The sequence below is a fragment of the Paroedura picta genome, chromosome 1, assembly GCF_049243985.1.
Source record: "Paroedura picta isolate Pp20150507F chromosome 1, Ppicta_v3.0, whole genome shotgun sequence".
NCBI classification, from domain to species: domain Eukaryota; kingdom Metazoa; phylum Chordata; class Lepidosauria; order Squamata; family Gekkonidae; genus Paroedura; species Paroedura picta.
In genome coordinates this window covers 64993838-65016686 of record NC_135369.1, presented here as the reverse complement: position 1 = coordinate 65016686, position 22849 = coordinate 64993838, and the positions used below count along the sequence as shown (strand labels likewise).

Here is a 22849-nt window from a genome sequence, read left to right as displayed (position 1 = left end):
CTCCTTCTGGTAGAGAAAAGTGGCATATAAGAACCAGCTCTTCTTCTTCTGTGAGAACAACACTATCAGGACTGTGACTAGAACAAGGACACCCAGCTGGTTGCATAAGGAAGAACAAGGAATCAAACCCAGCTCACCGGATTAGAAGCCACCATTCTTAATCAGTACACCAAGCTGGGTCCTATTCTAAGTATGCTAAATACATATCTCCTCTGATGTCCCCTGTAATATATTCTTCACATTCTCTTGAGTTGACTAGCAGTGGGCGACTAATCCAGTAACGACTCAGACCCAATCTTGGCAACAAATTGGCCGCAGCCGTTTATTAACCCAAAGGCCCTCCAACTGGGAGGGTTGGCCTGCATGCAGGTAGGGGAGCCCCTTCCTCGTCAGCCGGCCGGCTGACTCCCTTCACCGCGGCATTCCGGCTCCACACCTCACTCCCAGCCGGGAGGATGGGATGCCTTCAGCCGCGGCGTCCCTGGGAAGCGACCTTTGAGGGCCCCACAGGCGTCCACCTACATAGGGCCCTCACCCTCTCGCTTGGCCCCGGGCCCCTGGCCTCCCAGCCGGGTAGGCCGCGCCCGGTTCTGGCCGGTCTCTTTAGCGAGACCCCCTACTCCGGGGAGTCCCGTGCGCAGCCGGGCTCCCCGCCAACAGGCTCCCCACCTTGCATGACGCGCCACTGAACAGGAACCGCAGGCCCCTGTTCCCGCCAACCCTTGGACAAAATCTTAACCAAAACGTCCCGCACATCGGACAACCAGAGGTCGCACCCCCTTTCGGAGAGGTGAACCCCATCAGACCGAAAATGCAGCGGGGAACGGAACGTTATGTTGGGGTGCGGGACATGCACACCCCCCAACGAAAACATCGTCTTCAAGGCCGCCTTGTTGACCTTTTGCTTGGCACAGTTCACCCTCTCGGGCCGCCGGGCGGCACACCACCTCAGCCGATCCAGCAGGTCGGACCACACCAACAGCGTACGAGGCATCCGCTGCTTCAGGATCTGCAGGTCCTCAGCGATGGCTGCGCTCAGCTGGCGACCAGTCAGGGATGGTAGGTCATTCTCTCCCAGATGAATCACCAGCACATCGGGAACGCCCCAACGCCGGACATCGTCAGCAACGATCCGCAGCAAAGATGACCACTGCAAACCTCGCCGTCCGGACCAGGTGATCCTGCAGACTCGCTCGAGGCCAAGATGCGGTCCCCACATGGTGGAATGCGCGTGTCTGCCGGCACAGTATGGGATGCTGTGGCCCACCACGTGGACCACTGCTGCCGCTGAAGGGACACCTGGTAAATCATAAATCAAACAACAAGTTGAGGGCGAATGTACGCCTTATAGGCTTGCGAACGCCACCTGCCCCTCCGCTTAATGGCCCCGGGAGGCTCGCCAGCCAAGTATGCCTCGGTGGCGGCCCCAATGCGGAAGGAGTGACCCCCATACATGGACGGCTGGAGCCCCGCCCTCCGCAGGCAGGCTCGCAGGACGGCCACCAGCTGGTAGCGAGACAGACAGGTCCCATTCCGATGAACAAACAGCGCCCCAGGCAGCCGGGGCCTGATTTTTAAGTAGGCACCGACCGCCCGACGCGGGCAATCAATCGACCCCCGCGAGGCGGGAACGTAAACGTGGCTCCCCCTGCCCGTTTGGTCACATTTTGACCGGCGGACAAGGAACTGTACTCCACCATCTAGCAATTCCACGTCTGAGACCAGCAGGCCCGTGGTGAGCCGTGCCGAGCGAGACTGTGCCACCATCTCGCTGCTTCTCAAGGCACCATGGTAAGCAACCGAAAAAACCGCCCGGAACAGGGCGCTCTCGAAATCAGAGCTCGCCACCGCGGGCAATTGTTCTATAATTCGGCACAGAACAGCCCGTGTGATGGGTCGCCTGGGGTCGGTCCGAGACCCCGCCTGCCGCCCCCAACCCTTTACAGCCTGACGGGCCAGGAACGATTTCCCTGGGTCCCAGGATCCCAAGGCCTTAGAACAAAAGGAAAGTCCGGCCAAGACGACCCGCAGTGTCCGGCAGGAAAGGCCTGTCCCCTTGAGGTGCGCCAGGAACCGGAGCAGCATGCCTTCCCTCATGGGCCAGCTCGAAGATTCTCCCAATCGACGGGCGAATCCCACAAAATCCTGTGCGGCCCGCCGGTAGGTCCGCCGAGTGGACTCGGCCAGGGACGACAGTACCCCCTCCACGATCAGGTGGCGCCAAGCTCCCAGAGGTCCGTCGGGCAAACCTCCGACTCCGCTGCCGCTCCGGGGGCGAGACGCCGGAACCTCTCGACCTGAAACCGAGAGAGAGCGTCGGCCAGCTCATTGGTGACCCCCGGAACATGCCTGGCGCGGAAGGTAATATTGTGCGCCAAGCATGACAACACAAAAGCCCGCACCAAGCGCATGACCCTGGGAGATTTGGAAGACTGCTTGTTGACTATGTGCACAACCGCCTGATTGTCGCACAAGAACTCGACCAGGCGATTGGCCAATTGCGGCCCCCAGAGGCGGACCGCCACCAAAACGGGGAAGAACTCAAGGAAAGTCATGTCGCGGTGTACCTCCGCCGTCCAGGCGTCTGGCCATGCTGCCGCGCACCACTTTCCATCTAAGTAGACCCCAAACCCATGGCCGCCCGCCGCATCTGATTGGACTTGCAAACGCTCCCCGGGGGCAAACCGTGTCTGCCAAATGGCCACACCATTAAAGCCACTCAGGAAACGTTCCCACACGTCCAAGTCCGCCTTCATCTCGGAGGAGATCCGCAGATGGTGGAAGGGGCGGGACAACCCCCGTGTGGCGAAGGACAGGCGAAAGCAAAATGCCCTCCCCGGGGTGACCACCCTGCAGGCGAAGTTCAGGTGCCCCAGTAGCACCTGAATGTCCCGCAGCGCACACTTCCGCCGACTGCGTATGCCTCGAATCAGCTCCCGCAAGGAAGCCACCTTGTCCATTGGCAGACGGGAGGTCCCCGCCACCGTGTCGAGTTCGACCCCCAAAAAAGTGAGCCTGGTGGCAGGGCCCTCGGTCTTGTCCGCAGCCAAAGGCACCCCCAATTCGGCCATGACCGATTGAAATACCCGCAGCCTAACGGCGCACGCGTCCGAGCCCCCCGGACCCGCCATCAGGAAGTCATCTAGGTAGTGTGCCAGCTCCCTGAACCCCCCCTTGGTCCTGGCCGCCCACTCGAGGAAGGAGCTGAAAGCCTCAAAGGCCGCGCAGGCGATGGAGCACCCCATTGGCATGGCCTTGTCCACATACCAACCCTCCAGGAACCGGAAGCCCAAGAGGCAAAAGTCATCCGGGTGGACGGGCAAAAGCCGGAAGGCTGACTGAACGTCGCACTTGGCGAGCAACGCCCCTTTTCCGCACCGGCGAACCATGGCTACAGCCGCGTCGAACGGTGTATACTTAACTGTGCACAGTTCCGCAGGGATGAAGTCGTTCACTGACCCACCCCTCGGGTAAGATAGGTGCTGGATGAGCCGGAACTCCCCTGGACTCTTTTTTGGCACTACGCCCAGCGGGGAAATGCGCAGGTTCGGAAGCGGCGGCCCACTGAAAGGTCCGGCAATCCTCCCAGCAGCCTTCTCCTTTGCCAACTTGGCTGCGACAACATCTGGCAGCTCCCGAGCCGACTTCAGATTCCCGCAAGTGGATGCCACACGCTCCCCGGTGAAGGGAATCCGGAAACCGTTCATAAATCCGGCTGCCAAGTAGGCTGCAGCCTCCCTATCTGGATAGTGCTCCAACCACGCCAGTAGCACGTGGAGCCGAACGGGCGTCGGAGCCAGCCCGCCAAGCTGATCCGCAGCCTCATCCGGATTTTGGAGCCGTGGAAGGAGCCGCGGGACCCGATCCCCCGTCCTTCTTTCCGGAGGATCGGGTCCCTCGAAAGGGCTGCGAGGTAGACGGCTGGGCACAAGCAGCCATGGAATGGCCGCCGCCGCAGGACTCGCAGCGGTGTTCAAAACGGCACTTGCGGCGTTTGCAACCGCCTCTGTTGTAGTCCCAACATACCAGTCCGGACAGCTTGCGGCCCAGACCAGCAGCACCCCCTTTTCCACGTTTTTTCCGCAGCCGAGCGCTGGGCCCCACCTGCATGAACCACGCATCATGCAGCCGGAGATCCCAACGTGTGGCGGCGTTGTGGGAGGCGAGTTCCCTGAACTCCCTGTCATAATCCATTGCGGCCTCTTCGCCCCCCCACCTCCCAGGCCTCCAAGACGGTGAAAAGGTATCGGGCGAGGTGCCACCCCCTTTCTGGATACCCCCCGCATATGAGGGCCTGGAATTCAGAGAAGCCCTTGAGCCAGTTGAGAATGGACCTCTCGCATGGCTGGGACTGCGCCTTGTCCCTGTCACCCTTTTTTCCCGTGTCAGCGCCTTTGCGCCGCCACTTAGCCAATTCGAAAAAATCGACGTAATAACCGTCGAGGATCCGTTCCCGCAACTTAATGGGAAGATGGACCCCCGGCGGCGCCTCGCCGTCTCGAAACCGCCCCGGGGGTTCCCGGCGCCGTCGGCTGATCCCAGCCTCGTCCAACATGCGCACCATATCCCGCCGCCTGTTCTTGAGCCAGTGCGGGATCCCCGGGACGTAGGCGCCTTCAATCCAGTACCATCCGTCGTGGATGGTGTCGTCGCCTTCCTCCCACGAAGAGGACTCACCAGTGGGCGGGCTGTGCCGCGACGTACGCCTCCGCTTGTGCGCCCTCCGCTGCGTCTGACGCCGCCTTTTTTTCCCACGCCCGGCCCGAGACGAGCGGCCCCTGGAATCGGCGCTCCCTGGCGGACTGCCGGAAAAAGACGTGTCCGTCCGGGCCCGACTCCGATGGCGCGTCCGACTGGCCCCGTAAAGCTTCTTAGCCTCCTCAAAGCCAGCCCGGTACTCAGCCGAGTGTCCCGGGACGGCCCCGCCCGACGACGTGGATCGGGACGACCGATCGAGCCGCGTCCCACGGTGACTGGATCTGTGCCGCCTGTGCCGCGGCCTGCCCCCTTTTTCCCCAGGCGACCCCCGGGAAGGGCGTGCGGACGACCCGCTGGACCTATCCGCGCCCAGCCCCCAGAGCCGGCTGGGGCGGCGCAGAGGAGAGGGGGACCGATACGCGTCCCTGCCCCGGTCCCTCGGTGCCCCGAGCCTACGCCGGGCGCCCCAGCTCGAACTGGACGCCGAAGACCGGGACGTCCCTGACGCCCTCTCGGGTCGGCCCCGCGACCAGGGGGAGGAGGTGCCGTCCCTGGGCCGGGCCCCTGCTGTGGAACCTCCCCCCCTGGCCCCCCCGCGAGTGGACCGCGGAGGCTCCCCTCCCGAGACCTCCTCAGGCGAAGGTCCCGAGTCCCCGGAGGCCCCTTCGGGGCCGCGGGCCCTGGACGCCGGGATGGCCGACGCCCAGGCCCGACTAGCCCGTAGGGCGCTGGCCCGCTTGCTGGCCCTCCACGAAACCCGCGAGGCCCCGGGCGACCGCGACTGCGAACGACGCAGGCCGCCCGGGGACCGCGCGGGGGATCCGGGGTTGTCCCCGGTCCTTTCCCCCTGCCGCGTGCCGTGCCCGCGGCCCCCTTCCGAGGCCGCCGTGGAGGCCCCCGACCCCCCCCGCGACCACTGGCCGAGGCCGGGGTGGCCTGGCTCGCCCCCCCTCTCTGCCCGGCCCGCCCGCGCTCGCGCTGCCCGCGGGACGCGGAAGGCCGGGCCGGGCTGCGGCATCCCCGTCGAGGCCTGCCGGAGGCAGGCGACCCTGCGGGCCGCTCCCGTGCGTTCCCCACCGCCCCCTCCTGGGGGCTAGCCCGGGAGCTCGACCCCTGGGCCGCGGCGGGAGCGCTGGCGTCCTCGGCCCCCTTTTCTCCGCCGCCCGGCTCACTCGCTGCCGCCCCGCTCCCGCTGCCGGTGGCGGCCGACTTCGACCGGCGAGGCATCTCGCCGACGGCTCCTCCCCCCGCGGACCTGCCCGCCCGGCACGCAGCTGCCCCGGCTTTCCGCTGTCTAGATTGCCTCTTTTTTTTTTTTTTTTTTTTCGTTCGGGGTCCGTGGGGACTCCCGATCCTCCCCCTTCTAAGAAAAGCAAGGGCAGGCAGGCACCCGAAGCGCCGTTCCTGCCCGGGCCTACTCACCCGGAGCGCCTGAACAGCAAGCTGTCCAGGCGCGGGTCCAAGAGGAAAGAGGACGGGTCCGCCTCCACGTGGCCTTTTAAAGCCGGCGGCCCCGCCCTTCTCCCACGCGCCGCGCCGCGGCCTGCTGACGCAGGTGGGTCAGCGCCGCTCCTGGGCGCCCCCGCCGCGTCAACGGCGGCCGCGGTCAGTCGCGGCCGCTATTTGTGTGCACTATAGATCTTGTATATTCCAGCAGTATCAGCCACCCCAACCATTTGTACTGCTGGTCAAAACATTCAAGCCATGCAGGTTCACATCTCTAGGAAAAGCCCCAGTAGAAACTGAAACGAGTGCAGATGCAGCTCTCTGCAAAGGTCAGGTTCATTTTTGAACCATTTATGATCTTATATCTCCCAATATATGAATCCCCCCACATGGGAGAGGAGGGATGTATACGAATTGGTTCCTAGGTGGAACCACTTTCTCAGTTCGATAGCTCACACCACAAGCAAAGTGTTTGAGCCCATATAATGCTGATTGCTACCGGGAAACATTAAAGGTAAAGGTAAAAGTATCCCCTGTGCAAGCACCGGATCATATCTGACCCTTGGGGTGACGCCCTCTAGCGTTTTCATGGCAGACTCAATACAGGGTGGTTTGCCAGTGCCTTCCCCAGTCATTACCGTTTACCCCCCAGCAAGCTGGGTACTCATTTTACTGACTTCGGAAGGATGGAAGGCTGAGTCAACCTTGAGCCGGCTGCTGGGATTGAACTCCCAGCCTCATGGGCAGACAGCTTCAGACAGCATTTCTGCTGCCTTACCACTCTGCGCCACAAGAGGCTCATTTACCGGGAAACATTACTTGGTATTATATTGGGGTCTCTTTTCCGGCAACCGTTGAGAAGCAAAGATGGCCCTGGTCACAGTGTGATGCAAACAATCCACTGAGCCTACATGTCAAGTAGCTGCATTAAACTAATATGCATTTTGCTATTGTGCTGAGCTATTATTTGGGACACTTTCACACATGCTGTTTAACCAGAACAATTCGTGGACACATAATACTAGGCCCAGTTCCACCTTTGATCCTGCAGTCTGTCAGTGCAGTTTTCAAAGGCACAGAAACCTTGTTAGAACATCACAGCTGACAGCCCCATTCATCAGATGCTGTCCAATAAACATTTGAATTATTTCACAGTGGTGTCTTTGTTTTAATTGGGTCTGCTAGTGAGGAATTCACTCCAGCTCCTGGCTTGTTACTCATCTTCCGTCTATGGAGTGACATTCACACTTGGAGGATTCTTATGGGTCTGCAAAGAGGAAAGGGCAGATCCCTCAATGTTCACAGCCCTCTAATCACTGCTGGTATGATAAACCATTCAAGTAGGGATGCCAGTCCCCTGGTGGGACCTGGGGATCTCCTGGAATTAGAACTCATCTTCAGACTACAGCGATCAGCTCCGCTGGCAAAATAGGCTACTTTGGAGGGAGGCCTCTGTAGCATTATATTCCTCATTCCAAATCCTGTCCACTCCCCCTCCCCAAGTCTCCAGGTATTTCCCAACCCAGAGCTGGCAACTCTACATGCAAGCTGTGTGTTGGGAAGAGGAGATGGGGGGAAAGCATTCCTAGGGATGATAAGCATTAGTAGCAGTAATGAAATTCTTGAATATTGTGTTTTGCTCTGCCTATTGGAATTTGCTGCTGCTTTTGTATCTTTTAGATATATGTATAACTAATTCTTTAGATTTGGAGTTTGTTCTTTTGCATTCCTTAATTTTAACTGCATAAATTTGCACAAGCTGTTTCTTATTCAGTACGTGTCATTAAAATCTAAGGTGCAATCATCACCCCAATGCCATAAATTGTCCTTTACTCAATTCTAGACAATGACACCTTGATAGGGAACTCCACAGAGAGGCTTCAACTATGTATTATTACCACCCTTCTATAGATGGAAACTGAGCAGCGAAATCAAGCTGCAGATCCAGCCCAATATGTTTAGTTTAACTTGTGCGCAGCTTTCTGAAAATTTGGAAAATTGACTTAATACACTTTAAAAATAAACTATTAATATAGCAGTTTCACACATTCAGGTAATTAAGATAAAATGCAGAAGAGAACAACGTCAGCTGGTTTGGGTCCCCATTGGGGAGTAAGATGCTTTAAATGAGGCAAGTATGTGATTAGCAAAGTTATCCCATTAGTAAGGTAAATTGGGATATCATACTAGAATCTCATCTGAAATTAGTACTGTGTTATTTTCTTAAGAACAAAGAATACTTTTTGGAAACTGATTTAGATAGATACTCATTTTAGCATCAAATTCCTCAGTAATTACTAGAAACACAGAATGGTAATACTTACAGTGCCTCCCTCTGGGAATAAAGGAAGAAGAGGAATCTCTCATGACCCAAGACAAATTCCAAGCAGGAAAATCCAAAGTAAGTGGAGGAATATTTGTTGGAGATTCCAAAATGCTCAGACCTGTCAATAAAATGAAAGGAAGCAATGTAAACATAGGATATTGATATAAGCACTTCAACAATGTACATCTATTTTACAAGAGATAATTAGCTGCTATCACCCTGTGAAAAGAGCAAAGAACATTTAGTTTAAGTCATATCAATTTACCAATAATTAGCCAATCTTGCCAATGATGATAATCTAGTGATCCTAGATCACAGGTGCATGCAAGTATCTCCCCAGTCAACAAATGGTTAATGCTGTCAGGTTTGACAATGCTGATCACTTATGATGGGAGGGGCAGCAGTTCTAGAACAGTTAAAATGTTGGTCTGTCCAGGGGTGTTCATAATAGCAAAGAGGCTCTTGTACCATCGGGGCTGGAGAGATGCTTCCATGCATGTGGGGAAGCAGGAGAAGCAAGGCCTTGAGATGACTTAGTCAGAAGGGGACAGGAATGTATCTGTGTAAATAAATAAATAGTTGCCTGTTTCCATGTTTTAAGGATGCTTATTGAATGGAGTAGTCAAGTTTGTGTAAAATCAGATCAGCTTTGTAAAAGCAAGCTAGACAACACAAATACATCATGAATGTTAAATATGAAACAAGTCATATGTTTGCCAACAATCTGGAGAAAAAGAATTACCATATATACTCAAGTATAAGCCGACCCGAATATAAGCCGAGGCACCTAATTTTACCACAAAAAAAACTGGGAAAACTTATTGACTCGTATAAGACGAGGATGGGAAATGCAGCAGCTCCTGGTAAATTTCCAAAATAAAAACAGATATAAATGAAATTACATTAATTGAGACATCAGTAGGTTAAATGTTTTTGAATATTTATTTCAAAGAAAAACAGTAAACTTGCTCTGTTAAGTGAAAAAGGGGATCTGTCCCCCAGTAGAGGAGCTCAGGGTGGCCTAAGCATTTAATCCGTGCTCCATCATCACAGGCTCTCCCTTCCAGCCTCCCCCCCCCAACAAATACAGAAAAGTCAAGAGAATGAATAGCTGCGGGTTTTTGTACCCCGCTTTTCACTAACCAAAGGAGTCTCAAAGCGGCTTACAATCGCCTTCCTCTCCTCTCCTTCCCTTCCTCTCCCTGAGAGAGCTTTGACAGAACTGTGAGAACAGCTCTGGCAGGAGAATCAAACAGTGCTGTCCAGGCCAGCAAACCAGAGCAGAACAACAGTACTGGCAACCTCCTACAAGTACAACAGCTACCAAACTGGGAGAATGGACAACTCTAACTACAGCCATAGTGCCCCCCAAGAACAAAACACTGAAAAAAAGAACTGTAAAAATCAACTTTTAAAAGAAACATGACCCCAAGAAGAAAAGGCAAACAATGCTGCCCCTCAGATAAAAGAAGAAAGAAACACTAGGAGAAAGAAACAATGAATCCCAAAGCACATCATCATCATCATCATCATCATCATCATTATTTGATTTATTTCCCACCACTCCCTACATAGGCTTGTGGCGAGTAGCAACAGTCTTAAAACCCCAGCTTGTATAATGCCCTTCTTTGCAAATGGGCTCCGGGTGGTTCTCAGCAGGAGGAAAAAATAATAAAGCAATTAAGATATCATAAAATTACTAAAATTAACAACTATCAGCAGCTAACAGAGCCTCTCCCTCCCAATCTTCCTTCTGGCCTACAGGGTTGCTAGGATGAGCTTGCAGTGGAAGGAGAAGAGGGAGGCCCATATGGCTTTAAACTGCCTTGGCTTCAGCCATAGGTCTAGTGGAAGAGTGCTATTTTACACATTGCTGCAGAGAGCTCCATAAGAGCTCCATCAGTGCCCAGATCCTACATGGGAGCTCATTGGCCCTGGTCTAGGTCAAGGCAGGCAGATATCTTTGGAGACAGGGATTACTAATAGAGAACAGAGTGCTCTCTGGGAGACATACTGGGAGAGATGGTCCCTCAGTATGTAATCAAATAAGATTTACTATGTCATGTCATAAAATCATCGCACTGACTAGATGATTCCTGATTAACTGGGATCACTGTGTGATGGAGGAAGCCCTAACAATCGCCCCCCCCCCCCCAAAAAAGTTTCTGATCAGGGGAACAATTTCAGTGAACAGGTATGAAGGAAATTTTCTCACAGGTTGAGATATCCGCAAAACTATTGGAGCCTATCCCAAGCATTTCTTTCCCCCTGAACCATAAAAAAATGAAAATAATTGATGTAGACTAATTATTGTAACTTGCCCATAAGAACTAATTGCAATTATGTGGAGAATTCGCCATTTTTTCCACATTGAATGTTTGTTTAAATTTGTTAAATTCTATTAAGGGCTAATTAATGGCATTCAGTGATTATGAGTGTACCCCCTTTTGGATAGTCAGCTCTGAAAAAGAGTCAAGAGCGGAAACCATTAATTTTTTCCTCACTATGTCTGTAATCATAAGGATGCTTTCCTGGGAATAAACCCCACTCAATAAAATGGGACTTATTTCTGAGTATACCTGCTTAGGACTGCTGCATTTGTAAACTAATGGCTTTTCTGCTCATCCACTAAACTGAGACATCACATATCACCTATCTGCCTGTTAGCACACTGACTCCCTGGAAATGTGGTTCTGCACTTGTAATATGCCCTGACCTGTAGGTCCCAGGCTTGCCTAATCGTTTCAGATCTCAGAAGCTAAGCAGATTTGGCTCTCATTAATATTGGAGAGGAGCCCACTGAGAAAGTCCAGGGTTGTTATGCATACACAGGCAATGGCAAACCATCTCCATTCAGCTCTAGCCTTGAAAACCCCATGGGGCTGCTATAACTCCTAACCACTACACTAAGCTGGCTCTATAGGGCCTCAGTACCTCCACCCACCACCCTTTCCACAACAAGGGGTTAATGATGCTTATCTGCTTACTGGATTGTTATAAAAATGACTAAGATAATGCAGTTTGAAAGCTGAAAGTGCAGTACATATAACAATTGTTCTGGGAACTGTTATTAGTAGTCTTAAATGGATGCAGCTGGACTCAGGGCTGCTGTTTTGCTTTGCTATTTGATGCTAATACATGCAGAACAGTAAACATCTTGGGAAACTAACACAAAAGCACCAACAATACGTACTGTGTGGCATTTTAAATGTAAAAATAAATTTCAAAGATGTCTGAGAAATAAAGTTTTCAAAATGTTTAGTGAGGCATTATGACCACTGCATCTTGTAGACAGATTTACTGTCTGGATCTTGTTCTCTGTCTCGAAGATGTTCTGTAAACTAAGGATGTGGTCTTCAAACTGATAAAAGCTGAAATGTGTACAAATACTAGGCATTAGTAGAGTTGCCTCATTCTCTTCATTTATTGTTCCAAAAGCTAACTCTGTCTCACACTCCATTCATCTTGAATTATAATTTAATAGACCCGTCTTCAGATGTTTAAAGGGAGAAGAATAAATGTGAATGGGGTCCAGAAAGATCATGGTAGCAAACTCTGCCCCTGGTCTATGAATAGGCAGGTAATGCACACAAAGGGCTTATGCACATTCAGATGTTTATATACACGATTCTCTCAGCTTGTGCTGCTTTTCTGATCATGCAGAGAGCTGTGCACATCTCAATTGCACATGGGCCTCAGTGCATCATGCCAGGAACTGCCTGTTTGTCAGCCTCCAGCCACAGTTATTCTTGTTTTGGCTTTCTGTACTGCGTAGTCTAATTAGTAAATTCTTTCCCAGAGGATGAACTCATGGGTGGGTGAAGGTGGGATGTTGTCGAGGGGTATTGCCTTGATCGGCTGGATGCAAATGATGCAATGTGCACCTGGGTGCAAGGCACTCTGTGCACTTTCTGTGTGACTGGAGGAACCTGCCTTTTCCTTGGGGGGGGGGGGGGGAGAGGAGAGCTCCACCTTCTTTAACTGGGGCATGTTTATGCTAGTAGGGGTGGAAACTTGGGGTTATAATAATCAATGTATTTCCTGGCAAATCAGTTCCAACAAGAATAATCATGAGCTTTGTTTTGCTACCTTAGTATACCTCTTTTGCTGCTATGCCTCATGAAAGTTGATGAGGATCTGACACATCATTCCATTGAACAGGTCATCCCATTCTTTCCTCAGCACACATATGTATTTACTTAGATTCAAATGGGTAGCCGTGTTGGTCTAAAGTAGCACAATAGAATCAGAGTCCAGTATCACCTTTAAGACCAACAAAGATTTATTCAGGGTGTGAGCTTTCGAGTGCAAGCACTCTTCCTGAGACCAAGTAAATATGTATTTACTTGATAGCCTTTGAATGTCTGAAGATGGCTTCAGAAAAGTATCTAGGAGAATTTTGTAAATTAATTCCAGAATTGAATCATGTGTACTTTGCCATATGTTATTTCTCTCTCCATTCCCCTTCTATATCACCAGTGTGCGTGTTTTGATAAAGTACCACCCAAAAAAGTAATCTTGATATGACTGTAGCTATAATTTGACCAGTGACAGTATTTTCATCAAGGCCCACATATGTTCCTGTGTATTGAATAAAACTTTCCACAAAACTAAACTTATGGCATTTGTGCATATATGTATAATTACAAGACAAGATCAAGTGATTCTCTCTCTTCCTTTGTATAAGACACACACAGAGAGAGAACAAACATTTAGCAAAGAATACGAGTGAAAGTAGAAATCTCTGTCTCATACTAATTCCTTACACAAACAATTCCTGGGATACAATATCATTTTGGTGGCTGAAAAGATCCCCACCCCCCACCAATCCAAGACTGAGAACTGCAAAGTATAAATTGCTTCTCTGGGAAAAAAAATATTAACTTTTGTACAGAACGGTCCCTTTGCCTGAAATTGAAGATCCTTGGCGTAAGGTGTGACCTCAGAGCATTTCTCGCTTGTAACATTATTTTTAGCCTTTGGAGTGCTGCCCCATCCAGCAGGTACTTTCACACCCTGCTGCCTTTCAGCAGCACAAATCAGAATGTTCGATAGGAGCCTTTAGGGATTATCCTTTCCCCCCTGACCTCATGTTGGCTGTTTTCATCAGTATCCCCTCTAAACACCTGCCAGACCAGCATGATTCAGAGAGTGTGAGATGAGCACTTCGGCAGCTCTGATCAGGGAGGCAGGCAGACTCAACAGAAACCCGGAGGCATGGCAAGCTGGCCATGTCATGGACCTCTTAAATGCTTAGCGTCTAAGTCACAAGAACGGCTGCTTGACAGCTTCATTCCCCCCCCCCCTCCTCCTATAACTGTGAGCAGAAAATTCAAAATCGAACACAAATAGTTTGATTAGGGCCAATCCCAGTTTTTATGCCTATATATAAGAGGCTTACTTGGCAGTAGAAAACAGTAAGAGTCCAGTGGCAACAACATTTGTGGCAAGTTATGAGCTGTCGTGAGTCACCGATCACTTCCTCATGAAAGCTCACACCCTGATACAAATTTTGTCACTCTTTAGGATGCTCCTAGACTTTTTTCTGTTGCTGCAGAAGGACTGACATAGCTACCCATCTTGGGTCATGTGGGGAAATGATCACATTGTATCTCACTTCTGTTCCCTTGTGAATTCAGTCAAATTTGCTTTACACCTGAACTAGCCCATTATGTCTATCTAAGGCTCTCACTAGATAAGCTGCAGTGAGAACTGTGGCTGGATCTTTCCAGTGCCCTTCAAAGCTAAAATTGCAGCTTTTTTGGTTGGTGAAATGAGTCCCACAAATACCTTATTGTATCACAAGGTACTGTCAGATTTCTTCAGCTGGCCCTCAAATCACTAGATCTCATTGAGGAGTTTATCTCTCCACCAGCCCATCTTCCACCCCCCAGCAAATCTAGGATTCCTTTTCACTGCCACAGCAGATCAAGAGTTAGAGATATATTTGTCTGGTGACAGCAGGCCTCTCTTTGTTCAACTCTTCTTCTATCCCTCTCTTGTAATTTTCTGGATAAATACAAAGAATTTTTGTTTTGTTTTTTTTTACTATTGCATCCGAGCTCGGACTCGTAAAAGGTCATGCCACTGGACTTCTGTTTTGTTTTGTCTGGAATTACCATGGAAGAGAGCTTACTGGCAGGGCATAGAACTGTGTTTGTGTCTATTTATTTGCATTCTTTATCTTGCTCTTCTCTCAAGGAGTTCATGGAAGTGCATGGAGTTCTCTTTCTTTCATTTTATCCTCACAATGACCCTATGAAACCATTTCCACACAGAAGCAGCCAAGATATGCTGCCTCCATGTTATAGATCCATGCCCACTTACCGTGCAGTTTCCATCTACCTGAAAGGAGTGTCCTCTTGCTTTATCCCCCAGTCTTGCCCCAGGTTTTTGTTTCCTGACAAGTCAGATGGTTGAGCAGAAGTTAGGACAACTCACTCCCCCTTGTTTTGGCTTGTCAATCACTGTGCTATGGTGTCAGCCACCAATCACTTTTCAGCATCGTATCCTAGCAACCCCCATCATAGAAAATAATTTACAAAAAAATAATGATTTGCATAGCAATGCAGAGCTGCAACTACATATAATAATTCAAAGTTAGCCACGCAGAATGTTTGTGTCCCCCCCCCCATCCTTTTCAAGGGAGCTGCGGGGGGAGCTCCTTTCTCAAGGAGAAAGTGGCCCCTTTTCCTTGGCTCTGCAGCATGGCTCCAAATAGCAGTACAGAGCAGGAGCAAAGGAAAAAGCTGTGGGGAAGACGGCAGAGAGTGGCATGGGCTTTGCTGATACGAGCAACGCAGGGAGGTGAGGGGAAAAGTGGTGTTATGTCCCACTGCTTTTCCTTGGATCTGCAGCATGGCTCCAAATAGAGCAGTGCAGTGGGGTGAAGGAAAAAGCGGCAGCGTGGCCCACCTCTCTGCCGTGCTCCTTCCCACATGGTTGGGCTATGGTCCCTAAAAAAAAAAAGGAAGAAAGAACATGTATCTCACTCTCAGCTTCAGTCACCTCTCTACCTAAGCTCCACCTAAAATATGGCAAGGTACACATGCTTTAATTCTGGAATTAATTTACCCTTGCTGAAATGGTCTGATAGAGGTTAGGCTGGAAGACTCCCTAGTGTTTCATGGCAAGCAGATAAATGCTTTTGCAATATCTTAGGAATTAGGAAAAAACCTCAAAAAATGGCTGTGGGAAATCACTGGGCACATCAGTTTAAAAAGTGTTATGCCAGCTGAATGCAAAGCACTAAATGTTTTCATGCTTCTGAGCCCCTCCTCACCTTTTCTGCTGTCTTGCCTTTGTCTGTGCCTTTCCTCACGTCTCACCCTCCACAACTTCTGCTGGAAAGGGCGGAAGAGAGCAAAATGCTTTATATGCATTGCGCTTCTGCCTGTCAATCAATGCAGACAACCAATCCCCTTTCTCCATATTTTAAAGGTCCTGCAATGCCCACTGATTTTTTTAAAATGCATATTTCTCCATTGAAATGTCTATGCATAGTGCTTTTTGAATGCCACCCCTTATGGGATTACAAGTCCTTTGAGACATTTAAAAATTAAAATGGGGGGAGGGACTTTTGAGAGGTATGCGTTGTGTTACAACTTTGAAAAAAAAAACTATTTTATTTATGGCATCACCTGCACACTGGTCCGCCTATTTGTTGTTCCAGGAAGTTAGCCATTTTTAAAAAGAAATTCCCATCCCTGGGAACAAGGGAGAGGGAGGCGGGTGTGAGGGCAGGCGACTTTAGCGCGTGTTGAGCCTCCATACCTTCCCTCTGCTGGTTGCCTGCTAGTTGCTCTCCCTTAACTAGCACTAAATAGGTTGGGGAATCCACTTTTAGGGATTCCCCAACTAGCGCTTTGAAATGGAGGATGTAGCCAGCCAGTTACTGCCCAGACGCTGGATGTTGGTGATGTCATAATGACTATGGAAGGTAAGCATTTCACTACATTTAACGGGTGCATACATGCGCACTGTGTTCTCTGATTGTACATTACACTGACTCAGGAAGAAGGAGTAGTGCTTACTTCTAAAGAAAAAAAGAGATGTATTGGAACCATGCTAAGGGATTATGTGATGCTGAAGGAGCTTCTGATAGTGACCAAGCTGCTTGGTTGTCCAAAGGTGCTGTACATACAGATATTCCTAAAGACTTTATGCTTTAAAGATAACAAAACCAGTCTTTCACTTAAGTTGTTGAATGTCTGTGATGCTTTCTGTGCTAACTTCTTTAAAGGTATAGCTAGCTAATATCCTTGGTTCTGCAGTGACTGAAAAACCCTGTGCTAATTTTCTACTAAGACATTCCAATCGGTAGAGGAGTTTTGGATCTATACTGTGAACCAGCATCAGAACATTAAATTATATCATAATAGAATGTTTTGGATGGCTTTTTGTAGACTGCCTGTATCCTCTGGAAACCACAACTTATGTCTACACAAGTATCCAGGTCACTGTAAATTATTTCAGAAAGGTTTAAGCTTGGCACCTTTCCTTTTACAGATTAAGCACTCAGTCAAACTCATGGCTGCTAGAACTGAGGAAATATTCCTTTGTGCTGTATCATAAAGTTAAGTTGGCCTCCCTCTGACTCTTCCTGTCTCTCTGGCACTGTTAAAGCAACCTTGAAGTTTTATGTTTCATGGGTATGCCCTGCAGCTGCATCTCAAAGTATTTCCTAGGTTAATTGGCCTTACTATAGGGAGTGAAGATTATATCAGAAGACAAAAACTCTTCCCAAATATCTTGAATGTAGAATACTGGGTAAAATGTTTGCACATAGCTACAAAGTTAGACACCACAATGGATAATTAGTGATTCAGTGTGAGAAGGGAGGCAAAGATTAGGAAAATGAAAATATATGTGTCATTTCAGATAGTAGTGAACATATGTGTCATTTCAGATAGTAGTGAACATGTTCCCCCCTGTACAATGAGCATGGCTATTTAGCAACATTTTGCATCTCTCAGCAAAACGATACAAAACACTTGGGTTGAGGAAAGGAAAGCGGGAACACTAGAGTTGCCAGCCTCTGGGTGTGGCCTGGAGAGCTCCTGCTTTTGAAATGGATCTTCAGAAATCAGTTCCCCTGGAGAAAATGGCTCATTTGGAGGGCAGAGTCTGTGGCATTATACTCTGCTGAGGTCCCTCACCTCCCCGAACCCATTTTATGGTTCCTCCCCAAAAATCTCCAGATAATTCCCAGCCATGAGCTGGCAAGCTGAGGGAAGGTGTCCCTATTGTTTGGGGAAGGGTTTCATATCAAGTGGGCATCCCACTGAAAATGAGTGCAGAAGAATGGCTTCTGCTCTGGTATTGTACACTGGGCTAAGAACATGCCATTTCTGTGTACTGCTCCATGGGATACATACCCCGATGCAAGAAGGTACAGGCTATCTAACTTTATCATGGGACTAAGTGTCTCCCATCCCTTTCACCTAAGCAGTAGCAGAGGAGAAAGAATGGCTGTGTACATGCATGGAAAAAAGTACCACATGAGTTTTTAATGAAACTCTCCCCATGGCAAATTTCACAACACAAAGCAAACCTTATGAAAATTCAGTGCAGCACAACCCCCAGTTAGCCCAGGTTGTTTACGAAAATTACTATTAGACCTACAAGTCAATTAAAAAATTATTCTATTATATAAAAATGAAGTTCTCAAGGAAAATCCAAAGAAAAATCCAATGAAAAATTGTTTTACAGACATTCTGCTAAGGAGAATCCTCTGTAGAGATAGTGTCTACAATCAAAATATATTGAAGAATTTTAACCCTAGCTGGAGTATGCCACCTACTGGCTCTCTGATTCAAAATGCCCTATCGCTTCCAACAGCCACACTAACCTTTTAAATAAATGAATGAGTTAACAACTGGAGGTTGACAGCTTCATTTTTAGTAGCCAGAAGTTTGGCAGGGAGCAATAAACCACAGAGAGGAAGAACGTTGAAGCTTTTCCAAGTTTCTAATTTACATTTCTCATTTGCAGCCATAACCATTTATACATTCTGGCTAAAGAGAAAAACCTTTCGATACTCTACCTTTATATACCCAAAGGTTAATATCACAGATCCAAGTAGAACATATTTTACTGCAGTACGATGCAACAGTTGAACAGGAGGCATTACAGTTCACTCATCCCAAATCTGCTGTAACTTCAGGGCCATTTCTTTATGAGGAAAATATTGAACAGCCTTCACATGTTGGCAGCATATAGAGTCCCTTTCACATGATGTTGCCAACATCCCAAAGCTGTTCAGCATTCGGGTTACATACTGGCGATTTTTAAGTCACGATTTTGGGAATCAAGAAAACTGGGGGCCATTCCGCACTCGTCCAAAGTAGCACAATGTTTACAAATTGAAATCGCTACTGTTTTGTTGTTATGCACAACGTCGTTGACAATCTGCAACACTCCTGAAACCGATCCGCAAAAAGCGCTTCGTTGTAGCACTTTCAGGAAAATCCCCAAAAGTGGATTCACCCTCCAGAAAGCGCTACACTCTTGCAACCAATCTGTAACACTAGCGGGAAAGTTCTGTGCGTTACCATTGTTGCGGTTTCTGCAAAGTCCCTCCCCCTAGCTCTCTCCTCTGATCTTCCAGCTAAGCGATCACCATTTTTTTTCTCCTTCGTTTACCCAGCGAGGCTTCCATGGCTGCAGAGCTGTTTTAAGTCACCAAGCACGAAACAACACACAGCCCCGTTTGCTGGTTTATTTTCCCTTTATTTTTCACTGTATTTTCGGCCGAAAATCGCGCCCGTGCCGGGGGGGGGTTATTTTTTTTTTCACTCGGGGAGCATGGCAACGATGAAACGGCAGCTCAAACACCACCTGCTAGCTAGATGGGTCTCTTCGTTGCAACGAATCAACTCAAATTCGTTGCAACGTGTGTTTTTTTTAACTTCCTTAAAGGGAAAGGGGCTTTTTGGGATCATGATAATGGCCGCCCAATGGCTGCTTGATGGCAAGGGGTGGGACGAGCTCGGCAATATCGCTTCCTGGCTAGCAATTTTTGCCGAGACCGGAAACCTGTGGGAAACGATAGAAACGCAACTGGATTCCACTACAAAGCCAGGTATGCATAATGACGAATTCCACAATTTAAAATGGCGTTTTTTTGTCCCGCAACCAATTTGCCACATAGATCCTGGTACGGAATGGCCCTGGATTTACCACCCTAAATCTTGCGAACCACTGGTAAGCAACCAGTGAGCAACCAGGGATAAGACTGAATGGAGGGAGAAATGCATGACAGTCTGGCCAGCTTTGTTCCGCCCTCACAACCACCCTCCCCTCTCCATTTCCTACTCCGAGTAATTCTTTTAAAATGGTGTGGTCTGTATTGCAGCATGACTGCAAACCTACATTGTCAAAGGTAAAATAAAATCTTCTTTGAAGTGTCCACATTCTTTTTGGGATCAGGCAGGTAAAACACAACCATTTTCTGTTTTCTGGAGATGGGGAATGAGCTGTGGAAGTGGGGGGGGGCAGGTGATCAGGCTGTCTTCTCCCTATTATACAGGGGCCTGAGCAAACCATTAGCATAAAATGTCTTTTTTGGTTCCAAGGACCATGTTTAGCGTCTCAGAAATCCATCCACACAGAAATAAACTGCAAAATAACATGAATTCCAAAAAAAACGAGGGGGGGATGCTGCCGTTTCTCCATAGCAGTGGGGCAGTGTTGATTTTTATTTAAAATGCATCTGTGTTGTGGCATTACAACATAGCAATGTGGAAGCGCCTTTTAAAATATATATATTAATTTTCCCCCTTCAAGGATCGCTGCCTTGTTGTGGCAAGGGGGCTTGCGTAGCTCAGTGAAGCTATGAGCTATGCCGTGCAGGGCCACCCAAGACGGACAGGTCATAGCTGAGAGCTCTGACAAAAGGTGATCCACTGGAGAAGGCAATGGCAAACCACTCCAGTATCTTTGCCATGAAAACTCTATGGACAGTTCCAATAGGCATAACGATATGACGCCGGAAGATGAGCCCCTCAGGTCGGAAGGTGTCTAATATGCTACTGGGGATGAGCAGACGGCTAGTACGAGTAGCGCCAGAATGAATGAAGCGGCTGGGCCAAAGCCGAAAGGACGCTCAGTTGTGGAAGTAACTGGTGGCGAAAAGACAGTCCGATGCTGTAAAGATTTTTATTCCATAGGAACCTGGAACGTCAGATCCATGAATCAAGGCAAGCTGGACGTGGTTAAACAAGAAATGAGAAGACTGAACATCGACATTTTAGGAATCAGTGAACTAAAATGGACAGGAATGGGTGAATTTAATTCAGATGACCATCAGGTATACTACTGTGGACAAGAATCTCGCAGAAGAAATGGAGTAGCCTTCATAATCAATAAGAGAGTAGGAAAAGCAGTCTTGGGATACAATCCCCAAAATGACAGAATGATCTCAGTTCGAATCCAAGGCAAACCATTCAACATCACAGTGATCCAGGTCTATGCCCCAACCACTGCTGCTGAATAGGATGAAGTTGATCAGTTCTATGAAGCCCTACAACACCTTATAGAAGCAACGCCAAAAAATGATGTGCTTATCATCATGGGGGATTGGAATGCTAAAGTAGGAAGCCAAAAGATAACTGGGATAACAGGCAAGTTTGGCCTTGGAGTACAAAATGAAGCAGGGCACAGGCTGGTAGAATTTTGTCAAGAGAATACAATGGTCATAGCAAACACTCTTTTCCAACAACCCAAGAGACGACTCTACACATGGACATCACCAGACGGTCAACACAGAAATCAGATTGACTATGTACTCTGCAGCCAAAGATGGAAAAGTTCTATACAGGCAATAAAAACAAGACCAGGAGCTGATTGTGGTTCAGATCATGAGCTTCTTGTTGCAAAATTTAGGCTTAAATTGAAGAAAGTAGGGGAAAGCACTAGGCCACTCAGGTACGAACTAAATCATATCCCCGACGAATATACAGTAGAGGTGACAAATAGATTTAAGGAATTAGATCTGATAGACAGAGTGCCTGAAGAACTATGGACGGAGGTTCGCGACATTGTACAAGAGGTAGCAACTAAAACCATCCCAAAGAAAAAGAAATGCAAGAAATCAAAATGGCTGTCTGAGGAAGCTTTACAAATAGCTAAGGAGAGAAGGGAAGTGAAAGGCAAGGGAGAAAGAAAGATACACCCAATTGAATGCAGAATTCCAGAGAAAAGCTAGAAGAGATAAGAATGCCTTCTTAAATGAAAAGTGCAAACAAATAGAAGAAAACAATAGAATGGGGAGGACCAGAGATCTTTTCAAGAAAATTGGAGATATGAAGAGAATGTTTCATGCAAAGATGGGTATGATAAGGGACCAAAATGGTAGGGACCTCACAGAAGCAGAAGAGATTAAGCAAAGGTGGCAAAATTATACAGAAGAACTATACAAGAGCGAGCTTAACATCCCTGATGACCACAGTGGGGTAGTTACTGACCTGGAGCCAGACATCCTGGAATGTGAAGTCAAATGGGCCTTAGGAAGTCTGAGCAACAATAAAGCTAGTGGTGGTGACAGCATTCCAGTTGAACTATTCAAAATCTTAAAGGGCGATGCAGTAAAAGTGCTACACTCAATATGCCAGCAAATTTGGAAAACTCAGCAATGGCCACAGGATTGGAAAAGGTCAGTTTACATTCCAATCCCAAAGAAGGGCAATGCCAAAGAATGTTCAAACTACCGCACCATTGCACTCATTTCTCATGCTAGCAAAGTTATGCTCAAAATCCTACAAGCTAGGCTCCAGCAATATGTGGACCGAGAACTTCCAGAAGTACAGGCAGGATTTCGAAGAGGTAGAGGAACTAGAGATCAAATTGCCAACATACGCTGGATCATGGAAAAAGCTAGGGAGTTCCAGAAGAACATCTACTTCTGCTTCATTGACTATGCTAAAGCCTTTGATTGTGTGGAGCACAACAAATTGTGGCAAGTTCTTAAAGAGATGGGAATACCAGAGCATCTTATTTGTCTCTTGAGAAATTTATATGCAGGTCAAGAAGCAACAGTGAGAACTGAACATGGAATCACGGATTGGTTCAAAATTGAGAAAGGAGTTCGGCAAGGCTGTATACTGTCGCCTTGCCTATTTAACTTGTATGCGGAGCACATCATGAGAAAGGCGGGATTAGAGGAGTCACAAATTGGGATTAAGATTGCAGGGAGAAATATCAACAACCTCATATATGCAGATGATACCACTCTAATGGCAGAAAGTGAAGAGGAACTAAAGAGCCTGTTGATGCGGGTGAAGGAGGAGAGTGCAAAAGTTGGCTTGAAACTCAACATCAAGAAAACAAAGATCATGGCAGCTGGCCCTCTCAATTCCTGGCAAATAGATGGGGAAGAAA

General features: G+C 48.6%; 1 protein-coding gene across 1 annotated transcript in view; it reads right to left on the bottom strand.

The window, feature by feature from the left end:
- The window catches only part of ALK (ALK receptor tyrosine kinase), an 816801-nt gene that overhangs the window by 572539 nt on the left and 221413 nt on the right, over positions 1 to 22849 (bottom strand). Inside the window, exon 2 of the mRNA XM_077341212.1 lies at positions 8469 to 8588. Within this exon, the coding sequence (XP_077197327.1) occupies positions 8469 to 8588 (120 nt within the window). The remainder of the gene's footprint in view (positions 1 to 8468; positions 8589 to 22849) is intronic.